The 25,976-nt window shown below is 45.6% G+C and overlaps 1 protein-coding gene across 4 annotated transcripts in view; it reads left to right on the top strand.

Annotated features, from left to right (window-relative positions):
• The first annotated feature begins 330 nt into the window (after window positions 1-330).
• The window catches only part of LRCH1 (leucine rich repeats and calponin homology domain containing 1), a 169,839-nt gene continuing 144,193 nt past the window's right edge, over window positions 331-25,976 (top strand). The window contains exon 1 of one of the 4 annotated variants that reach the window (XM_074378189.1): window positions 331-875. In XM_074378189.1, coding sequence (XP_074234290.1) covers window positions 569-875 — 307 coding nt within the window. In that variant the 5' untranslated portion in view covers window positions 331-568. Of the gene's footprint in view, window positions 876-1,699; window positions 1,874-25,976 lie in introns of those variants that run through there. The other 3 variants (XM_074378187.1, XM_074378186.1, XM_074378188.1) reach the window with 3 other exon arrangements.

The raw sequence follows: 25,976 nt of genomic DNA, 5'->3' as shown, positions 1-25,976 counted from the left end.
CACTGTTTTGCAGACCTCATCTATTGCCTTCTCAGACCCCCTAAAACCTTTTGTCCCCTAAAGCCCCCTGGGCAGCAAAAAGAAACCCAGAGAGGAGTTCGGCGTCTGAATCAAAGCAACCCCCGTGCAGGTCCAGCGCCCCCATGTATCGGGATAGCCGGGCGGAGCGCAGCGAAGCAGCCGGGCCAGCGCGGCGGGCGGCGTTGGAAGGCTCGGGGCCGGGCTGACGGCTCGGGGAAGGAGGAGGAGAGAGCAGGCGGCGGAGGAGGGGAGAGCCGCCGAGAGGAGGGAGCAGAGGCGGGAGGAGACACATGCGCGCTGCTTGCCGCCGCCGCCGCCGCCGCCGCAGTCCTTAGCTTCCCGGGGACAGGAAACCTTCGAGACCGAGCTGCCACTGCCGCCTCCCCGTCTGCCCCCAATTCTACGCGCCTGCCACACCCTCCTCCCCTTGTTCCAGCATCTTCGGTGGAGAACTGCAGGGACCCGGGCTGCCGTCTCCCACTCCTGGGGGAAAGCTCTGACCCCCCCGCAGGAGCGGCGGGGCGGGGTAGGGGGGGCCCGGGAGAAGATGGCGACGCCGGGAAGCGAACCCCAACCTTTCGTCCCTGCCCTGTCGGTGGCTACTCTGCACCCACATCATCATCCCCACCACCACCATCAGCACCACGGAGGAACTGGAGCCAGCGGCGGGGCCGGAGGAGGCGGTGGTGGCGGCGGCGGCAGCGGGGGCTTCAACCTGCCCTTGAACAGGGGGCTGGAGCGCGCGCTGGAGGAAGCGGCCAACTCCGGGGGTCTGAACCTCAGTGCCAGGAAACTGAAGGAATTTCCCAGGACCGCGGCCCCCGCGCACGACCTCTCGGACACGGTGCAGGCAGGTGAGAGAGGGCTGAGGGCGGGCAGTGGGTATGGGTGACTGTCGGTCTGTCATGCCTTCACCGACGCGGTGGCCAGTCAGAGATCTGGCCTCGCTGGGGGTCCAGCGGCCTGTGCTCTCCCGAGTTAGGGACCCGCGTGGGCGGTCCGGCCTTGCGGCGCCTGGAGAGCTGGGGTGTGCCGGGCCGCTGCGCCCGCGAGTGCGCGTGTCTCCGGCTCCCTACCCCGCGGCTGCCGCGCCGGGGAAGTGACCGCGGGGCTGGAGCTTGCGGGCGCGCCGCGTTCGCGCAGTGGAAGCGGGAGGTTTCAGGCGGCCACGGCCGCTTCCTGGGCCCCGCGCGGGGGCTGGGGACCCGGGCGCCGCGTCTGCGCCTCCGGCCCGGGCAAGCCCTCTTTGCGTCGAGGCCCTGCTGGGTAAACCCAGACAAAGGTGGCGCGCCCTCCGCCGACCCGTGGGCATCGGCGCGGTGCCGCGAGGCCCCCTCGGCGACATCGCCGACCGATCCGACAACTTGGTGCCGACTGCGAGGAGGTGCCGAGGTTTTCTCTTCCTGCGCCTGTGCGAGGAAGGAGCCGTTCTGATGGTCGCGAATCCGAATCGCAGCCGCTTCGCAAGGCGGTCTCCCTGGTTCCTAGCCTCTAGCCAACCGCCCACGCCGTTTGGTTCCAACCATCGAGGCCACCTAGTTCTCAGTAACCCGATCTTTGCGGGGGCCCTGGAAGGGACGGCATGGCATATTTTTTTGAAGAGTAATTAAAGTGAGCCGGTTTTCCTCTGTGAGCCCGACAAGTTGTAACTCGCGCCAAAGAGCATACAGCGTTTTCAAGTTATGTCATGTGTTGACATATTTCTGAGACGTCTGCTTTCACTTTGGTAGCTGGAGTTACTGGAGCGGGATCTATAAACAGGAAGGAGGGTGGTGGAACGCGATTCGGGCCTTGGGATCCCTACGGAACTGACTCGGTTCCCGACCGTCCGGTTTCAGCTCCTTGGGGGAAGGTTTGTATCTTGGCAAGCGCCCTGCATTTCCCAGAGCAATGGGCGCCCCATTTTGGAACCACCGCCAAGACCTCCAGGCTGTCATCACATTACCAGCCGAGTGTCAGACCCCTTGGATCCTGGATGGCTTGACTGTCAGCTCCAGATCTCCTGCGGGAAGAGGGGTGGGGGAGGGAGCAAACGGTTGCTTTTGGAGCTAGGTTTCCTGTGCTCCTCCCCCTTAATTGAATACTCATTTATTAAGAGTCCTAATGAACATTTTGACAGAGCTCTGAGTTCACCGGAGGCAAAAAGGGCTCTTCAGGGTCATTAAACTTTGTAATTTGGATTCAGGGGTAGTCAGGAATGGGCAAAAAGGAGGGAATTTCCAGAGCTGAGCTGTCAACAGCTGGGGAGTCTCTTGATAGGACCTCTTAGTTGCATTTTCTCAACTAAAGTTATTCCAAGAATGGCTTGAATCATTAACTTAAAAAAAATTCCATTGTTAAGTTCTTCCCTTTTGCCATAGAGCCATGAGCTATGGGAGGGTTGGACATGACTGCAAAAATGGAGCTGGCATGACCAATAGTAGTATGTGTTTGTACATTGGCTGGGGTGTGCGTTCACAGTTGTTCCTCTGCTTCCGTCATTTTTTTTTCCCTCTGCTTCAGTTATGCTGACGTTTATTTCCAAAGATGAGTGAACTTGATGTGTCTGCTCTGCTGGCATTTCTTTGAGAAGACAGGTGCTTTGAAAAGCAGAGACCACCTCTTTCAGTTAAGACCTTACCATGTGGGGCATGTGTGGCAATGCTTTAAAAAGATTCCTGTTCTCCTGTCTTGCTTGTTTATGGCGAGCTTTGGTTGTGAATTCTACAAGTTTGTAATTACGAACCTCACTTGCATATGTCTGATGCTCAGAAAATTCTAACTGGTGAAAACTTGTAGACTTAAGGTTTACCTGTCAAAAAGGCAATATTAATTATGGGAGGGGGAATGGCATGAAAGTTTGTAGAAAGTTAGGGCAACACTGATAAAGAGTATTCAGTATAGAGTTATTTTTCCTGAATGAAGTTTCAGTATGCAAATATGTTAAAGAATTGCTTTTGTAAAACATCTTTGCCTCAGGTCAAAGCTGAGTGTAAACCAAATGCATTCTGCCCTCTGTTCTAAAGAAATATTTATTGAGCACAGTTCCTTATTTGGAAGAGCAAAACTCAATATAAAGCAAGAGTTAAAATTATGTCCAGTTTGCACAGTGTTGACATTTCCTGCGTATAAAGAGTTCTAGTAGAGCAGAGAGTATGAGTAATAACATATACAATAAAGATGGTCGTTTCTCCTGGGTTAATATTAGTTTACAGAACATCTCTTCAAATCAGAAGGGCACTGGAGATCCTTAAAGACCTAAGATGTAAAGTGGACTTTTTCATAAATTGTAAGACAGGGAGTGACACAGAAAGCTTCTTCTCACTGTGTAGTTGTATAACACAGGCCATTTGGTTTAGGTCTTGTAAAAATAACTCTTATGGCTGCCGCCTAAAGCAGAAGTGCGCTCTTGGGCAGCGTAGCTTATCTGAACTGAGCTGAAAACCAAGATGTAAATACAGAAATATAGAGGCCCTGGGCCACTCAGTAGGTGTCTAAGCTCTGTCAATCTAGTGCATACACATTTTTCATAGGGAAAAATAACCTTTCAGGCCCTCCCCCTCACTTTGAGCCTACTGGTTTACTCGTATTTGAGTCAAAATAGTTTGGTGTCAGGGTCTAGTCTTTTTGCAGGGGAGAAGGGGAAAGAAAGGCTGCTCCACGCAGGTGTGCTGGCACAGTGACACGGGCTGAGTGGGAGAAGCCGAGAGGAAAGAGCCACGATTCGCGCTCGGTGTGTGCTCCTCGCTGGGTTCCGAGTACTTTATCTGCGTTTTCCCTCCCAGTCCTCGCTGAGGCCTCTTCATATCCTCGTAGACGGTCGGGAAGAGTCAAGTAATAGATGCTCAAGATCATCTCCCTACCTAGAGGGTGAACCAGGGCCTGGACCCTGATGGTTTCACTAGAGCGTGTATGTTTTTGCCCATATTCCTGTTAAACAGGGAAGAGGAGGCTGTCTGGAGATTCATTCAGCCAACATTCATTCCGCAGGTACCTGCCAAGCACTGCCAAGTGCCAGGCACTGTTCTTGGCACTGAGGGTACAGCTGTGACCAGCAGAGAATCCCTGTACCCCTTCTTAATGGAGTTTTCATTTTCTTTCGGGGGAGTGGAGTAGGCAGATAAATGAAGAAGTAGATTTTGCAGGATGAGTAGGAAGAGTTATAGTCTCGTTGCACTATCTTTGTTGAGACATACCCATGCTGCCTTGAGGTGGTTTGTAGCAACAACAGTGCAAACGATGACTAGTAATAAATAGTAACTGAGGTGTAAAATTGGGCCGGATAAAAAGATGAACACAAATATGTGCATCAGGAAAGCAGTCTTTTTTTTTTTTCCCCTCTTGTGCTGATTTATAAAGTACCGTCATTTGGGGATAAAGAAGTTCAAAAGGGTGTTTGTATGACTGAAACAAAGCAGATTGAAAAGAGGAGTAAGAAGAAGAAAGAATCTGTCTCAGACTATTTGCAGGAGGTCCTAGAATATAAAAAGAAAGCCCTTGGATTTGGTATGCGGAACAGTGTTGAAAGTAGGTCTCATTAAGGAGAGGGCGGAGTGTGTCATTGCCAGTATCTTTTCAAGGTGGCTGGAAGCAGGAAAGGTTATATGGGAAGTAAAGGGCTTGCCCAGGCAGGAATATAGAAATGCAGCAGGAAAAATACTCATTGCGGTCCTATATGTGCCAATGCGGGCTGCTGTAGGAAATGCAAAATGTAAGCCAGGACAGGCGTGCGTGAGACACGAAGTGACAGGTCCAGGAAGACACGGGAGCCTCAAGGCAGGTCAAGGTGAGATGCCAATAGCATAGATAGATATTGTCTGCAAAATTCAGAGGAAAAGTCCATTTCAGTTGAAGTGATTAGGAAAGACTTTTATAGCAGAGGTGGAATTTGGGTCAGGTTTTGTAGGGTGGCTAAGGTTTTGGATGGGAATGCCCATGAACATTCTGTGGTTGGAAAGATGGCTTGAATGTGTGGAGTGGGAGCCTGACAGCCTAAGATCTGCTGTGAATAAAACAGGAAGAGAGGCCATTTGAGCCTGTGCCCTGGTCATATCCTCCCACCCCGCTGTTGCCATGTGATGGGGTAACAGAGTATAGGACTCTCAGGGCTCTTTGAGAATACTGGGGATGGTTGAGGTTTGCGATACGCCTGTGGGACTAATGCCCTAGTCGGTCTGAGATACCTCTCTCAAATGTGCACAGATGCAAAGAGTCTTCTCTGAGATTTGCAGGTAGGCTTATCTGCTGAAGCCTGACTTCCCGCGTCCCAACACCATCCTAATCCTCTATCAGCCGAGTGCTTGGGATATTAGCACTCTTTAGGCATTGGGATGTGCATAGGACTTGACGAAATCTATTTATTCTCCAAGACAATTCCGTAATTTCGGTTCTAAAGACTTTTCTTTGCAAATATAATGAGACTTGAAATCACATGTGCTTTCTTAGAACATATGTTCTTTTATAGTTCTGTCTAGTTTCAAATTATGTTGCTGCCGTTGAATTAAATTTATTAGTGATTGTTGTAATGATCGTTTATTGTGATAGTCACTGCCATTTAAATGTCTATTCATTACATGTATTCTAACTACTTCTCTGTTCATAAACAATGAGTCATACCCTTTTCCTTCCTATTATTATTTTTTCTTGTTGACCAGTTTCTTCCTTGTTAAGGTGTCGAGGACTTATAGTAAAAGATGTTAGAACTGCTAAGACTCTGTATATATGGTGGCTCTGAACCATGTCCAGATGTGCTCTTCCACGTTTCTGTGTGTGACAGAAATGATCTCCACAGAACATACTTCTATTCTCATTGCTTGCATTATAGGATGCTCTTTATTATAAAGACAGGAACACGTTATTTATGTTTCCAGAATAATAGCAGATAACCATAGGCCACAAAGCCTCTGGGAATTTTTGATCTGTGCCAGTTTATAAAGGTCAGCCCGAGGTTTGACCTGCATCATGGAAAGGATTCCGCTGGATAGTCTGTCAGTCCTTGCGACATCTTACCTGATTTTTGGTGAGTGTATGTTATTAGGTAAAAGTTGGGCACACCCCACTGTTTTAAATTTTTTATATAAAATTATTGACTAAGAATTTTTTGGGAGGTGTTTTGTGGCAAACTTGAATGTTTCATGCTGTGGTTTAGCAATTGTTTGGTGGAAGCATTTTTTAAAAAAAATTTTTTTATCTTTTTCTTTTTTTTTACTGAGTTATGGTCAGTTTACAATGCTTTGTCAATTTCCAGTGTAGAGCACAATTTTTCAGTCATACACAAATACCCATATTTTCATTCTCACATTCTATCTCACTGTGAGCTACCACAAGATCTTGTATATATTTCCCTGTGCTATACAGTACAAACCTGTTTATCTATTCTATATATACCTGTCAGTATCTACAAATTTCAAACTCCCATTCTGTCCCTTCTCACCCCTCTCCCATGTCTTTGTCTGATTACTTCACTTAATGTGATAATCTCTGGGTCCATTGATCCATGTGTTTGGTGGAAGCATTTAAAAGGTCTTGAAATCCATGTCGGTGTTGATCAGTGCAGAGGTCAATTTCCTTTTGCTCGTGCTGTCCTGCTGGTGTGACCAAAGGCTTTTTCTATCCTGTTACTCAACTTCATCATTACTTATTTAAACATAAGTTGTTTCCTTCTTTTCTGTGTACTTTTCTATTTTTCCCCTTTTTCGTATAACTTAGAGGAAATCTAGAGGCTTCTGTTATTGCTACTATTTTTTTTTTTTTTGGTGGCATGAAAGTTTTTTGCCCCAGAATTTTCAGTTGTTATGCTATTTCAGATAAATTTTTGTGTGGGGGATGTGAATTGTTTAACTGAAAAGGAAGAGGAAAGAAAGAGGAGGAAAAAAAAAGAAGGAAGGAAAGAAAGAAAGAAAGAAGTGAGAAAGAAAAGAAAAAAGGCAGGATTCCATGTAAGCCTTAGTTCAGGAAAGCGAGTTCTGCCAATACAGACGCAAGCTTGAAGCACGTCTGTGTTTTCTTCATCTTAATTTAAGAATTCAGTAGTATTGCTTCCATATTCTGTAGTAAGAAGTCATACATTTGGACACCATCTGTTCCCACAGAGTAATTCAAAAAATCAAGCGAGATTGTTTACATGAACAGAAAGTTGAGGAACTGTGAGAATTTGGCTTCTCTCGCTCACTGCAGCAATGAGGTGGAAGGGAATGCCTTTATCGTTGGGTTTCTGTGTATGTTCAGACTTTTCCCCATTTATATCCTCCTTTACTGGCCGTACAAGGACGAACATTGGGTGGGGGGAAAAACAGAGGGGAACAGTGTTTGATCTGCATAACAGTTTTTTCTTGCTTGGTGAAAAATGATTGCTTCTGTGTTAATAGGAGGTTGATAAAGAGCTGACTTAACTCATGGTACCTGAGACTCTTCCGGGATGTTTGAAGTCACCGGGGTCAAGCTGTACAATTTTGGAATCTTCCTTGGTACTCGCTGCTTTCTTCCTTCTGCTGTGTTTCCTGAGTCTCTTTGCTGGAGGGGGCCCTAAGACCACGTGACTCGAAACAGAGCCTGGAGTCCTCCAGTGGCTCAGTGAGCCTTGAATTTCCCCTTCTGTATTCTCCCCAGATGGGCAGAGAGAGGCTTCATCTTAATTTTCTTAATCCTCTGGCTTCTCCTGTGGCCTCAGCTTTTGACAGCTGACCCCTGCTGTGCAGGCTGCGGAGTTTTGCTTCCCAGTGTGTTCCTCTGATGTTCTTTCCTGTTGTTTGATGCTGAGACGTACAGTGTTACGAGTCGCCTCAATACATCTGACCTGGTTCCGTCAGCTTCGCTCTGATTTGACGCACTTTTTCTCTGCAGGCGACAGTGACAAGTTCAAAGATAGCATCACCCGCAGACTGCCTGTCCTGGCCTTCCTTTAGATTGCCTTCATTTTGCTTTTCCAGGTCATTTCCCTCCCTTCGCCCTCCTCCCTGCCCTGGAAGAGTGTATTTAACCCCATTCGCATTGCACCCAGTCCCAGGCCTGCTCAAGACACACAGCCTCCCCGCCTGCCCTTCCTTGTAGATCTGAGCATCGAAGCAGGCATAGCCTTGAGGTACTTGAGCCTTATTTCCTTATGGCATTTTTTGTTAATTATTGCCTTCCTCTTTGGTACTTTCCCCGTGTGTAAGCTTTTCCTCTGCTGGCCTGTGAGGTCTGGCTAGGCAGGGTTTTTCCTTATTTTCATCCATACCCTCCATGCCTGTCACAGAAAGTGCTAGACTAACATCAGTGCACCGTTCCGTCTCCTGTTTGCTACTCACAGTCTTCTCTCTCTTTTTTAAATTGAAGTATAGTCGGTTTACAATGTTGTGTTAATTTCTGGTGTATAGCATAGTGATTCAGTTATGGATATTATATTCCTTTTCATATTCTTTTTCATTATAGGCTATTACAAGGTATTGAATATAGTTCCCTGTGCTATACAGTAGGACTTTGTTGTTTATCTATTTTATATATAGTAGTATCTGCAAATCCCAAACTCCCAATTTATCCCTTCACCCCCACTTCCCCCTGGTAACCATAAATTTGTTGTCCACGTCTGTGAGTCTGTTTTGTAAATCAATTCATTTGTGTCTTTTTTTTAGATTTCACATGTAAGTGATATCATATGGTATTTTCCTTTCTCTGTCTGACTGACTTCACTTAGTATGGCAATTTCCAGGTCCATCCATGTTTCTGCAGATGCCATTATTTTATTCTTGTTCATGGCTGAGTAATATTCCATTGTACAAACTTACCACACACAACTTCTTTATCCAGTCATCTGGACATTTAGGTTGCTTCCACATCTTGGCTATGGTAAATAGTCTCACTGCCCTCTCTTAGTCCCTACACTTTGAATCCATCATCTCGGATCTGTGGTGGTGCTGTCCCCTACTTGTGCATGGTCTGCCGATCTGCTGCCATTGTTTTTGGTGCTGACCTTATTTTTTACCCACACGGCATCTTTTTGCTTCTCAGTATCGCCCACTGTATTAGTTGGCTCAGGTTGCCGTAACAAAATGCCACAGACTCGGGGCCTTAAACAACAGAAAACTATGTTCTCGCAGTTCTGGAGGCTGAGAGTGCAGAGTCAAGGTGTCAGCAAGGCTGGTTTCTCCCGAAGCATCTCTCCTTGGCTTTTGTAGACGGCCGCCTTTTCCCAGTGTGTTCATATGGCCTTTCCTCTGTGTGCCAACATCCTTGGGGTCTCTTTGCGGGAGCAGATTTCCTTTTTTTGTAAAGATACCAGTCTCATTGAATTAGGGTCCATCGATAAGAGCTCATTTAGCACTTTTAAAGGCCCCGTCTCCAAATAAATCACATTCTGAGGGGCTGGGGGCTAGGGCTTTACTGCCTGAATTTAGGGGGATGTAATTCAGCCCAGCACGCACTCACCCCTGGTGTGGCTGGTAGCTGACTACAGCCCTTCCCTCAGCCTGGGTAAAGTGACTTTGTGCCTCTGCAAGGCTGCCCTTCCACGAGGCCCGGACCAAGCCTTTCTTGTTCACCAGCCCATCCCCAAGGTCCAGCACAAAGCCACATGGATCTGCCTGGGCCTGAGGCAGACCTTCAATAAATGCTACGAGCACAGGAGTGTGCTGTGCAAAGGGGAAGGGGCCCATTCACGCTTAAAGAGTGGGTGACTCTGGCTTGTGTGGACCCCCCTCCAGCCCACCCTCTCTCCCAAATTTAGAATTTTCTTTCTGGTGGTTGGTGGGTTCCTAGAGTTATTCTTTCTCAACAGTAGTAAAAGATAATGTTGCTTTCTTCAACATTTGCAAGTGTTTGATAAGCCGAGTTGCAGCCGAAGGTCAAGTGAGTTGTCATGACTTCTGAAGGGGATGGGTGGGGGTTTTATGATGTTAAATATTGCTTGAAATTGACAAGTAAAGTAAAAGTAAAGTTTTTGAGAACCTATCATGTGTAGGAGCTGTGGATGATTAAAAAAAATAGAGATACAGTCCCACCTACGTACTTTGCAGAATTGCGTAAGGATTAAAGAAATAACATATTTTTAAGTACTATCCATGAATAGTATTCTCATCAACTAGTGTCATTTCCAGCTAAAGCCTTCCAGCCCTTAGCCAGAGGGACTTTCTTCCCTCTTGTGTAGCTTAGAGGTTAAAAATCAGCTCTCTTGAGCCCCAAAGACCTGGGTCCAAATCTTGGCTTTGTCATTATAAACTTTGTCACTCTGACCAAATCACTTAAAACCCTGACTATCAGTTCCTGTAAACTGATGCCACCTGTAAAATGGGAACAATGCGTACTTAGTAGAGTGGTGAGGACAATGATTATAACAACAATAGATAATGTTAGCAAGTGCTTTCTCTGAGCCAGGCACTGCTCCAAGTGCTTTATATGTAAATATATGTATTAAGTGTATGTCACATATGCATGACTTCATTTAATTCTTGCTAAGTGTTCTGTTCTATCTGTAGCAGAAGCTCATAACTCGTAACTCCTTCAGCTGTTGTCTAGGTACCACCCAACCTCCTGTATCTGGTTGAAATTCATCTGCCTCTGAAATGCCTTTCGTGACCATTGTAGCCTGAAGAGGGATTTGAGATCTCTGGAAACCACCCATTCACATCTCTCCCTCATTTAATAGCTGAGGGCACTGAGGCTCAGAGAGCTTAAGCCATTTGACCAAGGTCACACAGAGGAGGGTGGTCTCCTCCCAGCGGAGGGCTGTTTCCCTGGAGCCAGGAGGCCACCTTGGATGAATGGAAGGCCTCCCTCCCGCCAGAGAGTTCTCAGGTCAGCCCCACCCAGACCAGCCATGAGAAAGTTCCCTAAATGAAAAAGTACTGGGAAACCTTTAATAGCATGTGGTCCAAAGCTGGGGAGAATAAGAAAGAAAACTAAGAGTGGTTACAGATTAAATGTGTCAGCTCAGTATTTTACTGTGTGTGGTTTGGAGGACATGTGTGGGCTCCATGAAAACTGGGTCTCAAATACTATAAGGCTTGTTGGGCGGCCCCACCCAGACTCACAGACAGCCACCTGTCTCAGAACTTGGACTATGTGTTCCTGTGGAAATAAAGCAGTACGTGGTGGTCTGGTTCTCCTGCAAGCAGAGGTGGGCCTTCGTGTTAAGGGTGTGTGTTTGGGGGAACGCAGCCTCCGTTCTGACATGGGATTCTGAATCTGGGGGTCGTGGCATCAGGCTGCGAAGCTCCTGCCTGTTGGGGATAACTCTCTCCCCTTCAGCCTTTCCGCCCTAAAGTCAGAAAGTGCCCCTCCCTTCCAGGCCTCTTGATCGGTGGGTCCAGCACACTGTGGTGTGGGGACCAAGGGTTGGCTGAAGTCGGGGAGTCGGCTCTGGGACCCGGGGAGGAGCTGGCTCAGGAGATGCCGCCTGAGGGAGACTGGCGGGGACTGATACACCTCTCTACCTAGTTGTTTGAAGCAAATTGCTGAGTCTTTCTGAACTCTGAACTTCACGTTCGTAATTTAATAGTAAAAATGCTCTTTCCCCCTCGAGGTTGGGTGATGAGGTGAGAGACAGTGCCCAGAGCAGAGTTCGGGGCGGCACCGGGTGGGTGACCCATAAATGTCCCTCGCCTTCCTAGATTCTCATGGTGTCGGGCTCATAGTTTTCCTCGGTGAAATAAGTAATGAGAATGTGTCAGCTTATTATCGGTGTGGTGGGTGGGAGCACACGGGGCTGGGTCTCAGTCCTGATTTCACCAGGACATGGCTGGTACTTAACCTCCCTGCGCCTCCCCGTCCTCATCATGAAATGAGGGGTGATAATCATAGAATTCTCGTGAGGAGGAAATGAATGAATATTTGTGTAAAGTACTGAAGTCAGTGCCCGGCGTTGTTATTTGCCATTATTATTATTATAGGCAGTTATCTTTAGAAAAGAGAGTCAGTCTTATAAGGCAGAAAAAGACTTAATTCCTAGAAATATTGTGACATTCATAAAATGACCTTGATACCTAGAAAGTGCCAGTATACATGCTTTTGGTGTGGGTGAGCATTATTTATATTCTGACAGTCTTTGGACGGTGGTAGAGTAGGTGGTATTCAGTTTTCTGGCTGTAGATACTCAGAGCTAAATTACATGTGAGGAAACCCAGACTAGATGGTGAAATGGTTTTCCCTGCATTACAGGGTGGTAAGTGGTTGAGCCAGGACTGTATCTTCTGAGTTTTTCTGTAATTTCCATTCATTCATCAGTGTAGTAGTGTTCTGAGGTTTAATTTGACTTTACCAGGACCAAGAAATCCTGAGGGGACAAGGCTGTTGGGGAAGAGCGAATTCAGGCTTCTCCCAGTGGAGAATAGGGAGTGAATTCTGGGGCAAAGGGTGCTGGGACCAAGGCTTGTTTCCGGCATTGGGATGGAGGGGTTAGGAACAAGGGTGGGGCCTCAGAGGACGGCTTGGAGCAATCTCTCCTCTGCAAGAGTCCTGCTGTGGATTTTAAAAGCTTGTCCAGATGAAAATAAATAAATTGATCACCTTTGGATGCTCTTGGCAAAAAACAATTTGTGAAATCTTTTTATCTTCTTGTCAGCTGCTCTGCAGATGTATAGCAGATACTTCCTCTCTAAGAAGCTAGAACATGTCTACGAGGAGGCAGAGGCTAAAGGATAAATATGTAGATGTAAGCGTCTCTCTTCTTTTGTCGCTGTTTTCCTGGCATCCAGCATTTGTTTTGAACTTTGGTCAGAAGTTCTTTCATCGAAAGCCTGATGGTAGGTTCAGTATCACCCTGATGTTACTGATAAGGGAACGGAAAGGGGGATAGGTTCTGGGTCCAGGGTCCTGCAGGGTGTTTCCTCGTTCAGTCCTCACCACCACCTTGCAAGGTAGATAGCATCCTCTGAGCTGAGGAGAAAACATTGTTAAGCAATCCAAGTATGTTTTAGAGCCAGTAAAGCCAGAGCTAACATTGGAATCAGAGCTCAGGGTTGAAGAAGTGCTTAAGTGTCTTGCCATTGAAGCAGAGCAGAATACGCCACTTTGGCATATTGATTATTTTGAATTAAAGTTACTTAAGAAACAGCCAGTCCAAGGACACTCTGACCCTCCTTTGTCTCCCAGGAAGCAGGAAATAAATCTCCCAGGTGAAAGGTACTCTTCTACCTGAGGGGGAGAAGGCATCCTTATCACCAGAGATAGGGAATTCAGGGCGGAGAAGGCTGTATGAACAAACTTTAATCCTTAACTCTTTTACTACCCCAAGCCCAAACCCCTTTGTCTCGTCAGTTCTTCACAAATTCATTGTTTCTTTGTCTAAAAGATGTGAAATCTGTCTGCTTTGGTCACTTCTTTCAGTATCATATATTTATGAGCTCTTGTATGTAGGAAATTAGACTTTTTCTTCTGTTAATCATCTCACATCCATTTAATTATTAGGCCAGCCAAAGAACCTAAAAAGGAAAAGGGAATTAAGTTTTCTTCCCCGACACTGGGCTCCATTGTAGCCTTACCGCTTATGTAGAGCTGGAGGGATGGACCAGAGGAGATTTTGCAACAAGAATCAAGCCCAGAGCATTTTGACAGGCAGTCCTTGGGGTGACTCAAAGACTGAGGAACTGGATTTCATACTAAAGTAATTTCTCCCATTAGTTGAGAGTGGATTACAGGGGTCCAGATGATGCCTGGGGTGTCCTAGTCCTAATCCTCACCTGTTTCTTGTGGCCAGGTACCAGCTTCATTTCTAAGAACTGTGCTTTCCAGCAATCAACAATTATTAGTTTAAAAAATTCTCCAAGATGTCTATTATTTAAAAATTCAAATGCACATTCAGGTTTTTAGTTTTGGTATAAAATTTTTTTAGCTTTTATAACATGTAACTTAATTGAACTGCCTATTTAAAATTTTACTTGATTTTTATCCCCTCCATTGAGAGATGAATGAATAGCCATTGGGTGAGTGACCAAGTAATTTACTTTCTAGAACATTCTGTGTGTAATACACATGCCTGGATTCTCAGGGTTGTTTTATTAAGTAATAATCATTGAGTTGATGTCTCAAAATGCGTTTTATTTTGTAATGAAGATCCTGCAATAGATTAATTAGTTGCTTTTACAATCTTATAAATGAAATAGCACGGCAGCCCCTTTTGGCTAAAATGGCAGCATGGTTTATGGTGAAATGGCCAAAATTTTTTGTGTTTATGCAAATTGATCTAATTCAAAGGAATCTGTGCAATTGAAGGCAAATAGATCTGTCTTTGTGCAGTTCCCTTGGAGGTGAGGATGATAGTCTCTGCGTGCAATTTAAGGCAATTATGTGTTTTCTCCTGGTCTTTAGAAAACCTGGATAAATCAGAGGTAATTTTACTTGTACCAGTCTTTCCAGTGGCTATAGTCTTGTAATAAACTCTTAGCTGTGGTTTGTTCGAATATTTGCAATTAATGCTTTCTTGTTTCTATGCAGTACCTTAAAGGGTGTCATACCATAACTTTATGAGTGTTGATGTGCCAAAGTCTGATCTGTTTTATGAAATTCAGTTAGCAGCTGTGAAGACTTGCTATTGCTCCCCTCCCCCTACCCCCAAAGCCCTTGGAATCTGTGTGTTAATGAAGACTTGGTATCTCCATATGAAATTTGCACAGTGGGAGTCCCGAGGTAATGTGCCCTGACAGAGCCGTTAATATATGCCTCTTAGGGAGTGAGTGACAAAGACAGGAAGCCCAGCTAAGTGCGCTCACAATCAGCCTGAGTCTTTCTGAAGTCCCTCCATGGTGTCAGTGTGTGCGCTCTCTGTGTCTCAGTGTCTCGGAACCCTCCTCTCAGCTGTCAGCCAGGCAGCCTTGTTTGTAATCTCTTCATACTATGTGGTAGATTGGGTTGGATGAGCTCCATCAATGTCTTTTTTTAATTGAATGAAAGATTCTTTAAATTCTGTAGTGCTTTACAATTTTCAAAAGTTTCACACACACAGAATTTCATATAATTCCATAATAATCCTTTTTTGCCCCACCCCTGTATGGGCCTTTTGTCTCCCCACTGGCAAGCACTATTTTATTCTTTATATCTGTGAATCTGCTTCTTTTTTGTTTTATTCACTTGTTTGTTGTATTTGGTAGATTCTACATATAAGTGATATCATATAGTATTTATTTGTCTTTCTCTGTATGACTTATTTCACTTAGCATAATGCCCTCCAAGTCCATCCATGCTGGTGCTTATGGCAAGATTTCCATCTTTTTTATGGCTGAGTAGTATTCCATTATATATTTATATACCACATCTTCTTTATCCAGTCATCTCAGGCTGCTTCCATGTCTCGGGTTATTGCAAATAGTGCTGCTATGAACATTGGGAGCCCCATCGTCTGTGGGTGAAAGACTTCATCTTTCAAATATACCACTTTGTGTAATTCTATTCCTCAGTCTTTCATTTTTCACAAGCACATTAGGTCACATTGGCCATCACAAGAGGTGCTCTTCTAAGATGCTCCTAAGTAGTGTCAACCTAAGTCCAGGTTTGCTGGGGACAGTCTGGTTTATACCTCTTGCCCTGGTCTGATGAATAATAGTACCTGCATTGAACACATCCTGATTTGGGTGGTAAGTTATATGGTCCCTCTACTCCTGGGACCACAGACACTATGTTTTAAGAATAAACTGAAATGGAGAGGAGTGAAATGACTAGCCTTGGCCCCCCGGCCACTTGGCGTCAGATTGGGTCTAGGATCCCAGCAGTTTATCCTGCTCATCTCTGTCACTGCCCAGTCTTCTGTCCTTTAAAGGAATGACAGGGCGTGGCTGGTTTCTCTTCTCAACTTTCACAGCAAGAAGCCCTCACAGGAAGGTCTTTGGCATTTGTTGTTAATTTTAGTGGGCAAAATACAGCACTCATTTAAAAATTATGAAATATGGCATCTATAGAAAGGAGTCTATACCAAATGTAAGCATGGTTTAAATGATGGTAGTAAAACAGTCATAGGGACAGAGAGCAGACAGGAAGCCGGGGCAGGGTCGGGAGGCGATTGTCCAGGATGTTGGGAACGGCCTGTGTCTTGATGTGATGGTGAATCCACAGGTAAACATGCATTTGTCCTAACTCATCCAACTCCATGCTTAAAACGGGTGCATTTTGTTGTGTATAAGTTGTACCTTAATAAAGTAGACTAAAAATGCCCCTGTGTACCCACTATTCAACTTCAAAAGTAGAACGTTGCTGATACCTTTTTAGCTCTCTGCATGCTGCGTTATCCCAGATTAACAAGCCGTTTTAAAACACAGAATGATTGGGGCTTTATGGCTGAATTCGTGCCTAGTGTTAGAAGACTGGTATTTCTGTCTTAGTGGACAGATTCGTTGATCTTTGTTTTCTTTATTTTGAAACAGCTTGTTAACTGTCTATCTACAGAGTCATTCATAAAACATTCTAATTCTCTTTATGAGGAGCATTTTAGTCTATTGATAGAAAAAACTGAGGCTGAGCCAAGTTTCCTAGCATCACTGAGATGATGTTAGCTGTTGAAGTCCCAGGCCTCAGAGCGTTTGCTGTGCGACCTCCTGGGTGCTGGACGCTTCGCAGACATGATCTCATCCTTCCCCTCGGCCTCTATGAGAGGAGTCATTTACCTTAAATTTTGTCAAGCCACGCGGAGGCTCATGGGTGTTAAGCAGCTTGCCCAGAATGCCCCCGTGGAGAGTGGAGGAGCCAGGGTTTGGACCCCAGCTGCTGGACTCTATAAAGCATTTGCCTTTCCCACCCAGCACTCTGTCATTAGAAAGAACTGCCTTTTACTGGGGAGAGCGGAGCCTTTGGGTTAGGTCCCTGGTTGTCCCCTGGGGCCTGGTACTATGTGGTGCATCACCTGCAAACTTCCTGTGTTCCAGCCCTGACCTGACACCCCCCTGCCCACCTCCTCTGCCACTTGCTGCCTGATCTGGGACCTGGCATCACCCTGCTCACCCACCTCACCCTCCTCACACGCCTGCCTGGCTCCAGCTGCCTTTGTCTTTAGTCCCCATATGTTCCAGGTTAAGTGCCTCTACTTTGCCTTTGATCATGCCTTCCCTTTCGTCTCTGCATTTGCCAAACAGAATAAAGCAATCAAAACAAAAAACAAAACAATCAAAAAATAAAACTCCAGAGCTCCAGTCCCTGTCAGTTATTCCAGTCTCAACACCTGCCTCTGTGTGGTGCCCCCAACCCCCACCTTCCCTTATCCCTTTACCCCATCCCCAACCCCCACTTCTCCCTCCCCCTTCACCTCATCCCCAACCACAACCTCCACCTCTCTCTCCCCTTCCACCCCCATCCCAAAGCACCCATACTCGGACTACCAAGTACATCTTTTACATCTTGTAGTTTTTAGCACAAGTAACCCAGCGTGAAGAGAGGTCAGGTCTGCATCAGATGTTGTTCCCATGTCCTGGAATATGTCCTCCACCTTTGTTTTTATCAGTGGAGTGTTTCTGCTGAGTGTGTTGTGTGCCAAGGGAACAGTTGTTGGTGGTATTTGTAGAAAAGTGTACTGGCATGAGGGCCAGAAGAGTGTGGAGTCTTGAGTGACGGGCACCAGCTCTGCTTCCACACATAGCCCTTTGTGCTCTCTGTAACTGGAGACTTGCTAGTTGTGTGTACTGGGTTTTCTCAAAGTGAGCCATCCCCCAGCGCCGGCTGTGCAGCATCTTAGAAATGTACATGCTGGGCGAGCTCTCCCAGAATGAAGTACCACGGTGCTCACATCACCATGTCTCTGTCACAGGCTTCCATCTCTTGCTTGCTGTTAGCACCCGTGAGGTTGAAAACAGTCATAGCTGTTTAGGCAGTGGACTTGGAGTCCAGCAGATCAAGGTCAAATTCCTGCTCCATCAGTTACTAATTGGGTGACTTGGAGCAATTCATGCATTTTTCTGAGTGCTGATTTTTCATCTGTAAAGTGAAAGTAATAAAACTTATCTCCTGGGGTTGCTGTGATGATTAAAATAACAAATTGTAAGTACATGGCATGTGTGTGTGTGTGTGTGTGTGAGAGAGAGAGAGAGAGAGAGAGAGAGAGAGAGAGAGAGAGAGAGAGAGAGAGAGAGAGAGAGAGAGAGAATGAGACGTTGGTTGTAGCTGTTTTTTGAACTGTGCTTGCCCCAGAGAGGGAACTATTTTTAGACAGGAGTGATCTGCTCTCTGCTTCCAATCCCCATCCGAGCTGGGGCCTTGCATCTGTCTCTGTCAGTAGTCTGGGAACATAGCCCTTGGCTGATAAAACTGTCTCCCTGTTCCCTTCTGCCAGCCCCCTCGTCCTCTTTGGACCCCACCCCCCTATCCCAGGCAGTGCCTGGGGACTCCCTGCTCTACACAGGGTGTCAGTGGCACCCACCCAGCCTGGAGCTTGCTGCTCGCTGAGAGGAGGACTTGGACTCTCTGCCCCTGGCTGTCTGGTCAGCTGCAGCCCCTCTGAGGCTGTGGTCTCCTGACCATAACGTTTACCATCTTTTTTGAGCCGTCTGGGGACTCAATGCAACACTTCTTTAAGCTCTGTCACTTTAATTTGGGACCTAGCATATGATGTGGCCTCTTGGTAAAGATAAAATGGGAAGGAAAGAGAAAGAGAGAGAATGAAGGGGAGAGAGGGAGAGAGAGAAATCGATGATGCTGGAGAGCAGGGTGATGCAAAGGCCAGTTCTGCTCAGCCATATGAATACCTTAGGGTGATGATTCTTAACAGACAGGGATATAGTTTGGAAAAATATTTATAACCTTTATTTTCATTACATTGACTAAGGAAAAAATGCTCAATAAAATCGTCCCCACTTGGGGGGCAATGCAGGAGACAGAGTCAGAAGGCAGTGTACGGGACATGGGTGAACTGAGGTCATGAAACCTCACAAGGACTTTAGAAGGCTTTTTAAGTTCTGCATTCACACCTCACACTTTATAAAGTAAAGTGCTGTGTTATTTCTTTCATTCATCCATCCAACAAATATTAATTATCCAGGATGTGTGGACTGCGGATGAGCCGGTCCCTTCCCTCTACTCTTCTCCGTATGTGAGAGAGACAGCGATGCACACAGTGGCTCGAACCTCACTGCCAAGGTCGGGGTTCCTGCTCCTTCACCTCCCGGACTGGTGACCTCGGGCAAGTTACATAACCCCTCTGTGCTCCAGTTTCCTTACCAATGGAAATGATAATAGTACCTATTTCAGAGGGCGTAGGATATGTAAGGCGTCTAGAGCAGTGTCCGGCATGTGAGAAACTGTCATTGTTAGCTATTATTGTTTGTTTCTTATTTACTTGTTTGCTTCTTTCTTGTCATTGTCTCCCTCCATCATCAAATGCTGAGAGAGACCTTGTTTTCCTTTTTCTCTTGGAACTTGTATCCCTAGTTTCCAGGATCCTTAGTCTGGCTCATGGTAGGAGCTTAGTAAATACTTGAGCTGAAGAAATCAATAAGTGAATGGATGAATGAATGAACACAAGGCTCCGGGCTGGCTGCCTCATTTACGCTGGTGAACCAAACGTGGTGCCTCGCTTCTTGGACCTGCCAGTTAGCCTAGTGGAGGGGAAACTAGAGATGTAGAATGACAGATGGGGACAGGGGACATGCTGGCTGAGAACCAGGTGGGGCTATTTTGGATCACATGGTCAGAGGGGAAGTGGCATTTTCAGACCACGTTGCATGGTTGACTGATAAACAGGACATCTTTTCCCCTTAGTCCACTTGAAGACTTAAAATAATTATTTGTGGGTTCCTCCTTCTGCTTTTTAGAGCATTTCCATCTCGATTATTCCTTTTCTTCAGACATGTAAACTATTATGTGCGTGTTCTAAAGTTCTTAAAAGGAACACAAAAAAACTTTAATGATTTAAAAGATTTTTACAGTGTCAACCCATGTAACTTGAAGCTGGTTATGAAACACTCGTTTACTTTTGGTTGCTTGGAATTAGGGTTTTTTTTTTTCTATTTTGGTACATGGGATGTTTATTGGTGTCTCTTCATCTTTCCCTTGTCTGTTTGGATAAATTCAGCCATCAAAATTCTTTTTGAATGCAATAATAGATCCTGCTTAGTCAATCTTCGGATAAGGTTTACATTAAATATTTACAAGTACAGTCTTTTTTAAAAACTTTATTTTTTTTTAAAGTTTTTTGGGGGGCAGTTTTTTTTTTTTTTACTTATTTATTTTTAATGGAGGTGCTGCGGTTTGAACGCTTGTGCACGCTAGGCACGCACGCACTCTACCACTTTACAAATATATTCTTGAATGTAAGAATAGGTTCTTATGGCCAATGGATAGTGAGATTATTAAAAAAAAAATCAAAACCAAACCTGATGGACAAGAACCACCTTTCATTAGGCAGAAGTCCTCATGAGGGTGGACGACTCCTTCGTTTCCTGTCCATTGGGAATGACTGCGACCGTGGGTGGCAGAGAACTGCGAGAAGGGCTGCCTGGGGGCTGCTGCTTCCCCATCATCACCAGCATGAGGGATTATTTTCCCTGCCACAGATCAGTAATTTTATTGTGTGGAGTTTAGGCTCAGCTCTGTACCCCAAACTTTGATGACGATTGCCTACTGTACGGCTTGGTTTCACACAGTCCGTTCATATGGAGAGGAGGGTGCAGTTATCTAAATAAAGAATGGTGCTGGGAAGGGCTTTTCATTTATCTGCTGTGCACGCAGAGGGTTCTCTCTCCAAGGTGAAGGAGACGTTGCTCTGTAGCACAGATTGCAAAACTGAAAACCGCATGTATCTGTTTGGGAAAAGGGTCCGGAGTGATCTCACGCCTATTTGTGAAAATGACCAGGCAGGGACTTTCAGAGCCTTGCACAGGGCTGGTGTTTTCCAGCTTCTTGTGTTGACTAAATATTAGAGAAGTTTCTTCAACCCTGCCCAGGGCCTTGAAAACAGTTGGAGATCAATGTGTGCTCAGGGATCCCTTTAAATGGAATTGAAAGATACAGAACCCATTGCCCAAATTATATTTAGGTACATCATTCTTTCTTTCATTCTTCCTTTCTTTCTACTTGAGTTTTTTCCTGAAATGTCTGCAGGAAACTTATTTTTGGCTGAAATGAGAGAGTGAAGCCGGCTACTGACCCCTTGAGCTCATGACGCTGGTTGGTTGGGGAGTTCAGAGGGGGTGGACATGATTCGCAGAAGTTGAAGGAGGAAAGCCCTGGCAGGGAAGCTACAAAACAGTACCTCATCCAAAAGTAATGAATATTTGACTTGGGGATGCATTTTTATTTTTGGCAGTGGATTTACCTCCCATATTCTGCCTGGACTGACGCTGGAATTAGTCGGCCTTCCCGAAGCACACACTGATTACCACCAAAGAAAGTGGCAGCCCTCAGGCATGCTGGCGACCAGGGGAAAGCCATCTGGATTAGACATTTGCCATAGACCCCATGTTCCTGTAACTTCTCCCTGAGCCAGAGAAACAAGAAACTGCCAGGCACTTTGAGTGATGTTCTCATGCAGGGCAGCATGTTTTAATAATAGTACTTCCTTTATGCAGGCCCGAAATGAGAACATCTTTTTCTTTTTTTTTTCTGTAGGATTCAGGTTGTCAGTGTAAGACTTGTTAGAATTCCCTAGTGAAACGATTTAAATGCCCTTCTGATAACCTGAAGTTATCTGTTGGTGCCCAACTCAACAGAAATAACTGCATTCTTTGTCCTGATTCTCTGTGTATATTTTGAGTCCCAGAAGGGCCCTCACAACATGGTCGTAAGGCTCTGAGTTTTAAATGCTGTCCACCTTCGAGAAGTTGGGGAGCAGGCTGTTTGCTTCTCTTTAGATGTTCTCAACTTGCCCGGCCAGAATTAGAAGCTCTCTCTCTGGTCCCACTGAATTCTGTGTTTCCCCTTTATCATCTACTTTCCTGTGTACCCCTTCTCTGTTTCTTGCTGCCAGCATCCCAGCACAGTGCTAGGCCCATGTTGGCATTTGTGTTAATTTTCTATTGCTTCATAAAAAATTGCCACAAGAAAAAACCTAGTAGCTGAAAACAATATATGTTTATTACCTGCTGGTTTTCCTGGGTCAGGGGTAAAGGCATGCTTTGCTGGGTCCTCTCCTCAAGAGTGTAATCAGGGTGTTGGCTGCTCTCATCTGAGGGCTGGGATCTTCTTCCAGGTTCATGAGGTTATTGGCAGGAGTCATAGAACTCATGATGGCTTTTTTCTTTCCTTCTCTTTCTTTCTTTCTTTCTTTCTTTCTTTCTTTCTTTCTTTCTTTCTTTCTTTCTTTCTTCCTTTCTTCCTTTCTTCCTTTCTTCCTTTCTTTCCTTTCTTTCCTTTCTTTCCTTTCCTTTCTTTCCTTTCTTTTCTTTCTTTTCTTTCTTCTTTCTTTCAAAGAGGGTCCAGGTCTCTTTTTAAAAGGCATTACCTGATTAGGTCAGGCCCACTTGGGATCATCTCCCAGTTGATGAACTCAGAGCTTATGGGGACCTTAATTACTCTGGCAGAATCCCTTTGCTCTAACAGGTAACATAATCCTGGGAGTGCTATCCATCATATTCATGGGTCCCCCCACATTCAAGGGGAGAGGCTTATACAGGGTACAGATCCTATGGGGGCAGATGTCTGGGGACCATCTTAAAGTTCTACCTACCAGGATGGTCAGTAATGTTGAAAGAATAAATGAATGAAATGAATGAACGCTAATAGGTGGCACCACAGCAAGCAGCTTCTTGTCAGATGAGCAATAGGGTACTGCCTTCCCTATTGCAAAATGCAGTTGCAAAGCAGTTTATCACTAGTGTGAGCTGTTTCCTGGAACTAGAAAGGCATAAGTAGAAGAGAAGAAACAGCAAGAAAGGAAGGAAAAGGAGAAGAAGAAGGAAATCATGTTTTGGGCTGATTTCAGGTGGCGATTCTAGGAGTTCCACCCACCTTCCCGGCTGCTGACATTGACCGTTGGTCAGAGACCAAGAGCTGTGTCTCTGCTCACTTGTGCTCCTGGGCATAGCCACTGTGGATGCAGAGGGACGGGGGCCCCCAGTAAAGAGACCCCCCCTTCAATTTTGCTTTTAGTTTCCAGAGATCCAGCCTCTGCCTTTGGCTGAAATTAAAACCTCGTGTGCCTTTCTCTGATCCCTCAAAACCACATGCACATGCGGTACCCCCTTGGCATCCTGCGGCAGTGAGATGCATTAGGTGTGGAATGGAAGCCTTCATTTCCAACCTTCTGGCTGCGGTTGGCTATAAAAAATCAAACTGAGCTGTGGCCGTCTGTGTTTAATTTGGAAGAGCGGAGAGGATGTGTGCTCTGTGGTGCCCACACAGCATAAAAGTCTCCATGACATAATACCACTCAGCCCAGCCTTAGAAGCTTCCCGTGCAGACAATGGCCCTGCTTCCCTGACAGTTCCCAGGCATGGGTGCCACCTTGTGTAAACATGCTGCTTTCAGTGTGTTGCAGAAGCTAAAGCTAAAACACATTAATAGCAGCTGGAGGATCTCATTAAAATCCGGAGGAAAATATGAAGACTGGAGCCTGGTAATGTATAAACAGTGAGAGTCTTTGTCTTCTCTGATGAACAATCGGATGCATTCTGAGTGCTTTTCTTCCTGGTAAAAACCAGCATTTCAGCCGGAAGTAGAAGTTATTCTTCTTTACCATAGCTTATTCCTGTTTTTCAGTTTTCTTTTTTTCCTCCAAAATTAATCCTCCAGACCTTTGGACTCCCTTGGGAAGTGAAGTAGCTCGGTGGCTAGTCCCTGCTAGCTGGTACAGAATCGGCGGTCACTTGGTTGGATTTGGGAACATCTGAATTACGCAGTCAGAAGCTGACGTCCGGAAATGACAGGGAAGCACACTCTGGGGGAGCTCCCTGGGGCGGAGTTGGTGGCATTCTCTTACTCTTATTAATGATTTTAACAGATGGAGCCACACTGCAGCCTCCCAGCTCCGCAGGGGAAAAACCACTAATGCTGATAAAGGCTCCCTCTTTCACGAGGGATGTTGAGACGTTTTCCCCAGTGGGATGAAGGTGGGGCACTTGCCAGGTGCGGGGAAAGGACTGCATTTTCAAGAATTTGTATATAGATCTTGGAATAAAGACCAGATTTGCCAGACGCCTGTTCCTTGGGAACCCAGGTCTGGTTGACTCAGCCGATGCGGGAGTGGCATCATGTGCTCTCCAGCAGCGTCTAAGCATGGGCAGGTTTGCAGCCTGGGTCACCACCTCTGTGAACCTGCAAAGCACAGCCTGACTCTGGCTCTGACTCTCAGCCATCATCACTTTCACTCATCAGAGAAATAGTAATCACATCACCATGGAAAGTGGACTGACTGTCCACGTGGCTTCTTAGAACTCCACGGAAGGAGATGTCAGTCTCAGGTGAATTGATACACCCCTGTGTCTTTTTGCCGATGATTATTTTTTTCTTTGTAACAGTTTTTCCATATATGCCCACTTTTAGCTGCTGGGAAAGGAGATTGTTTTTCCTGGTATGTTTTTCCTGGTATGAATCCCTTTTTCGAGTTGAATAGAGGGTGTGGTCGGCTCCTTGTCGGGGGTTTATCACTATTGATCTAATAATGTGAACAATAAAGAGGGAAGAACAGCTCCATAATCACAATGAAGCTAATGATCTTTTCTTCCCTAAATTACCTTTTCACCACCTTCGTATGTTTCAGAGTTAATTTTTCTGTAGACTCATCGGAAGGCAGCAGCCTGCTTTGTACCTAAGCAATGTGAACACTGAGATAATTGTCAGTTAAAAAAAATCTGGTTTCAGAAGCATCTGTCCAATTGTTCATCATCTGGCAGCTTAAAATGAGGAAGCAATGAGGGGCTTGATCTCGAGACGCTTGGTGTTGTAACATTGTTAAGCTTGTGGGGTTTCAGAGTAATTTGAGAATACTTGCAGCCTGTACCTCGCAAGGCAGGTCCAGAAAGTGGCTTCATGAAGGAGTGAAACCTCTCAGACAAGCGGGATGGGCTGGGGAAGCTCCCGGAGCATTTTGGCATGAACATTTGTTTTGAGTTTCGGGCTCAAGGCCTTTTTATAGCATTTGCTCGTCTTCCAACGCACCCCCCCCCCCCAACTGCCTCCAATTTTTAAAAACTTCAGTCCCACGTAATCAGATATTCTTATTTGATTGTGAGCTGGCTCTGGAGAAGCTACATAGAACTATTTTCAATCAAGAAGGAGTTTTAAAACTAATTCTATCACTTGTCATCAAATTATAAGCTGACTATAGGCTGCATCTAAAGTTCTAAACTAGTAAAAAGAGCTTCAGTTACTTTACTCTTTCTTATAGGGCCCTTCTCTTCTCACCTCCTTACGAGAATCATGTGTTTTTTAGAATGAGGATATGAAATTATTCAAAGTGTGATTTGCAATTTGCATCCTACACAACAGTTGAAACAACAATAGCAAAACTGCTAAGAAAAAAGGAACCCGTGTCTCCTTGTAATGCCAGTGTTCGGGGTGGGTGCACACTGCTTCCTCTTCCGGGGGCACTGACATTGGAACTGAGGGCTTTTTGATCTGGGACGAATCTGTAAGGTTGGTAAAGTACCTATTAATTCACACTTTAAAGCAGGGCTTGTTAGATGAACTAGTTTGTGAGACCAGAAGGAAAGTCCCTTCTGTTTTTGCTATGATTGATCCTACGCTGTGGTTAATTAGTGCTGACAAAGCCTACTGCCACCTGTCTGGCCTTTCTGATATGCAGTGGACCAAGATGGAAAAGCCTCAGTCTGTTGCAGTGATATCACAAAAGATGGACGTCCTGGGACCAAGTTCTTTTTACCCAAGAGGAGCAGAGCACAAGCGGGACTGGTAAACATTCTATAGTTTTCGGTGCTGGTTGGTTCTGATGAAGCTCTCGGAAAGGGAAAGTATACACAAGGGCTGCCTCTAGGCCTCTATTTTTATTATCATGAATAGTAGCAGCAGCAGGGTTTTCATGGCACCTGGGATATCGTAGTGTAGCTGGAGCTCCTCCTTGTGTTATGGGTGCATCACTCATAAGCGTCTACACCACTTCACCAGTAGGTCTAGCATGGCCTCTGCTTAACGAAACA

This window comes from Camelus bactrianus, chromosome 14 (genome assembly GCF_048773025.1).
Source record: "Camelus bactrianus isolate YW-2024 breed Bactrian camel chromosome 14, ASM4877302v1, whole genome shotgun sequence".
Classification (NCBI taxonomy): domain Eukaryota; kingdom Metazoa; phylum Chordata; class Mammalia; order Artiodactyla; family Camelidae; genus Camelus; species Camelus bactrianus.
This window is presented reverse-complemented; position numbering and strand designations above follow the sequence as displayed.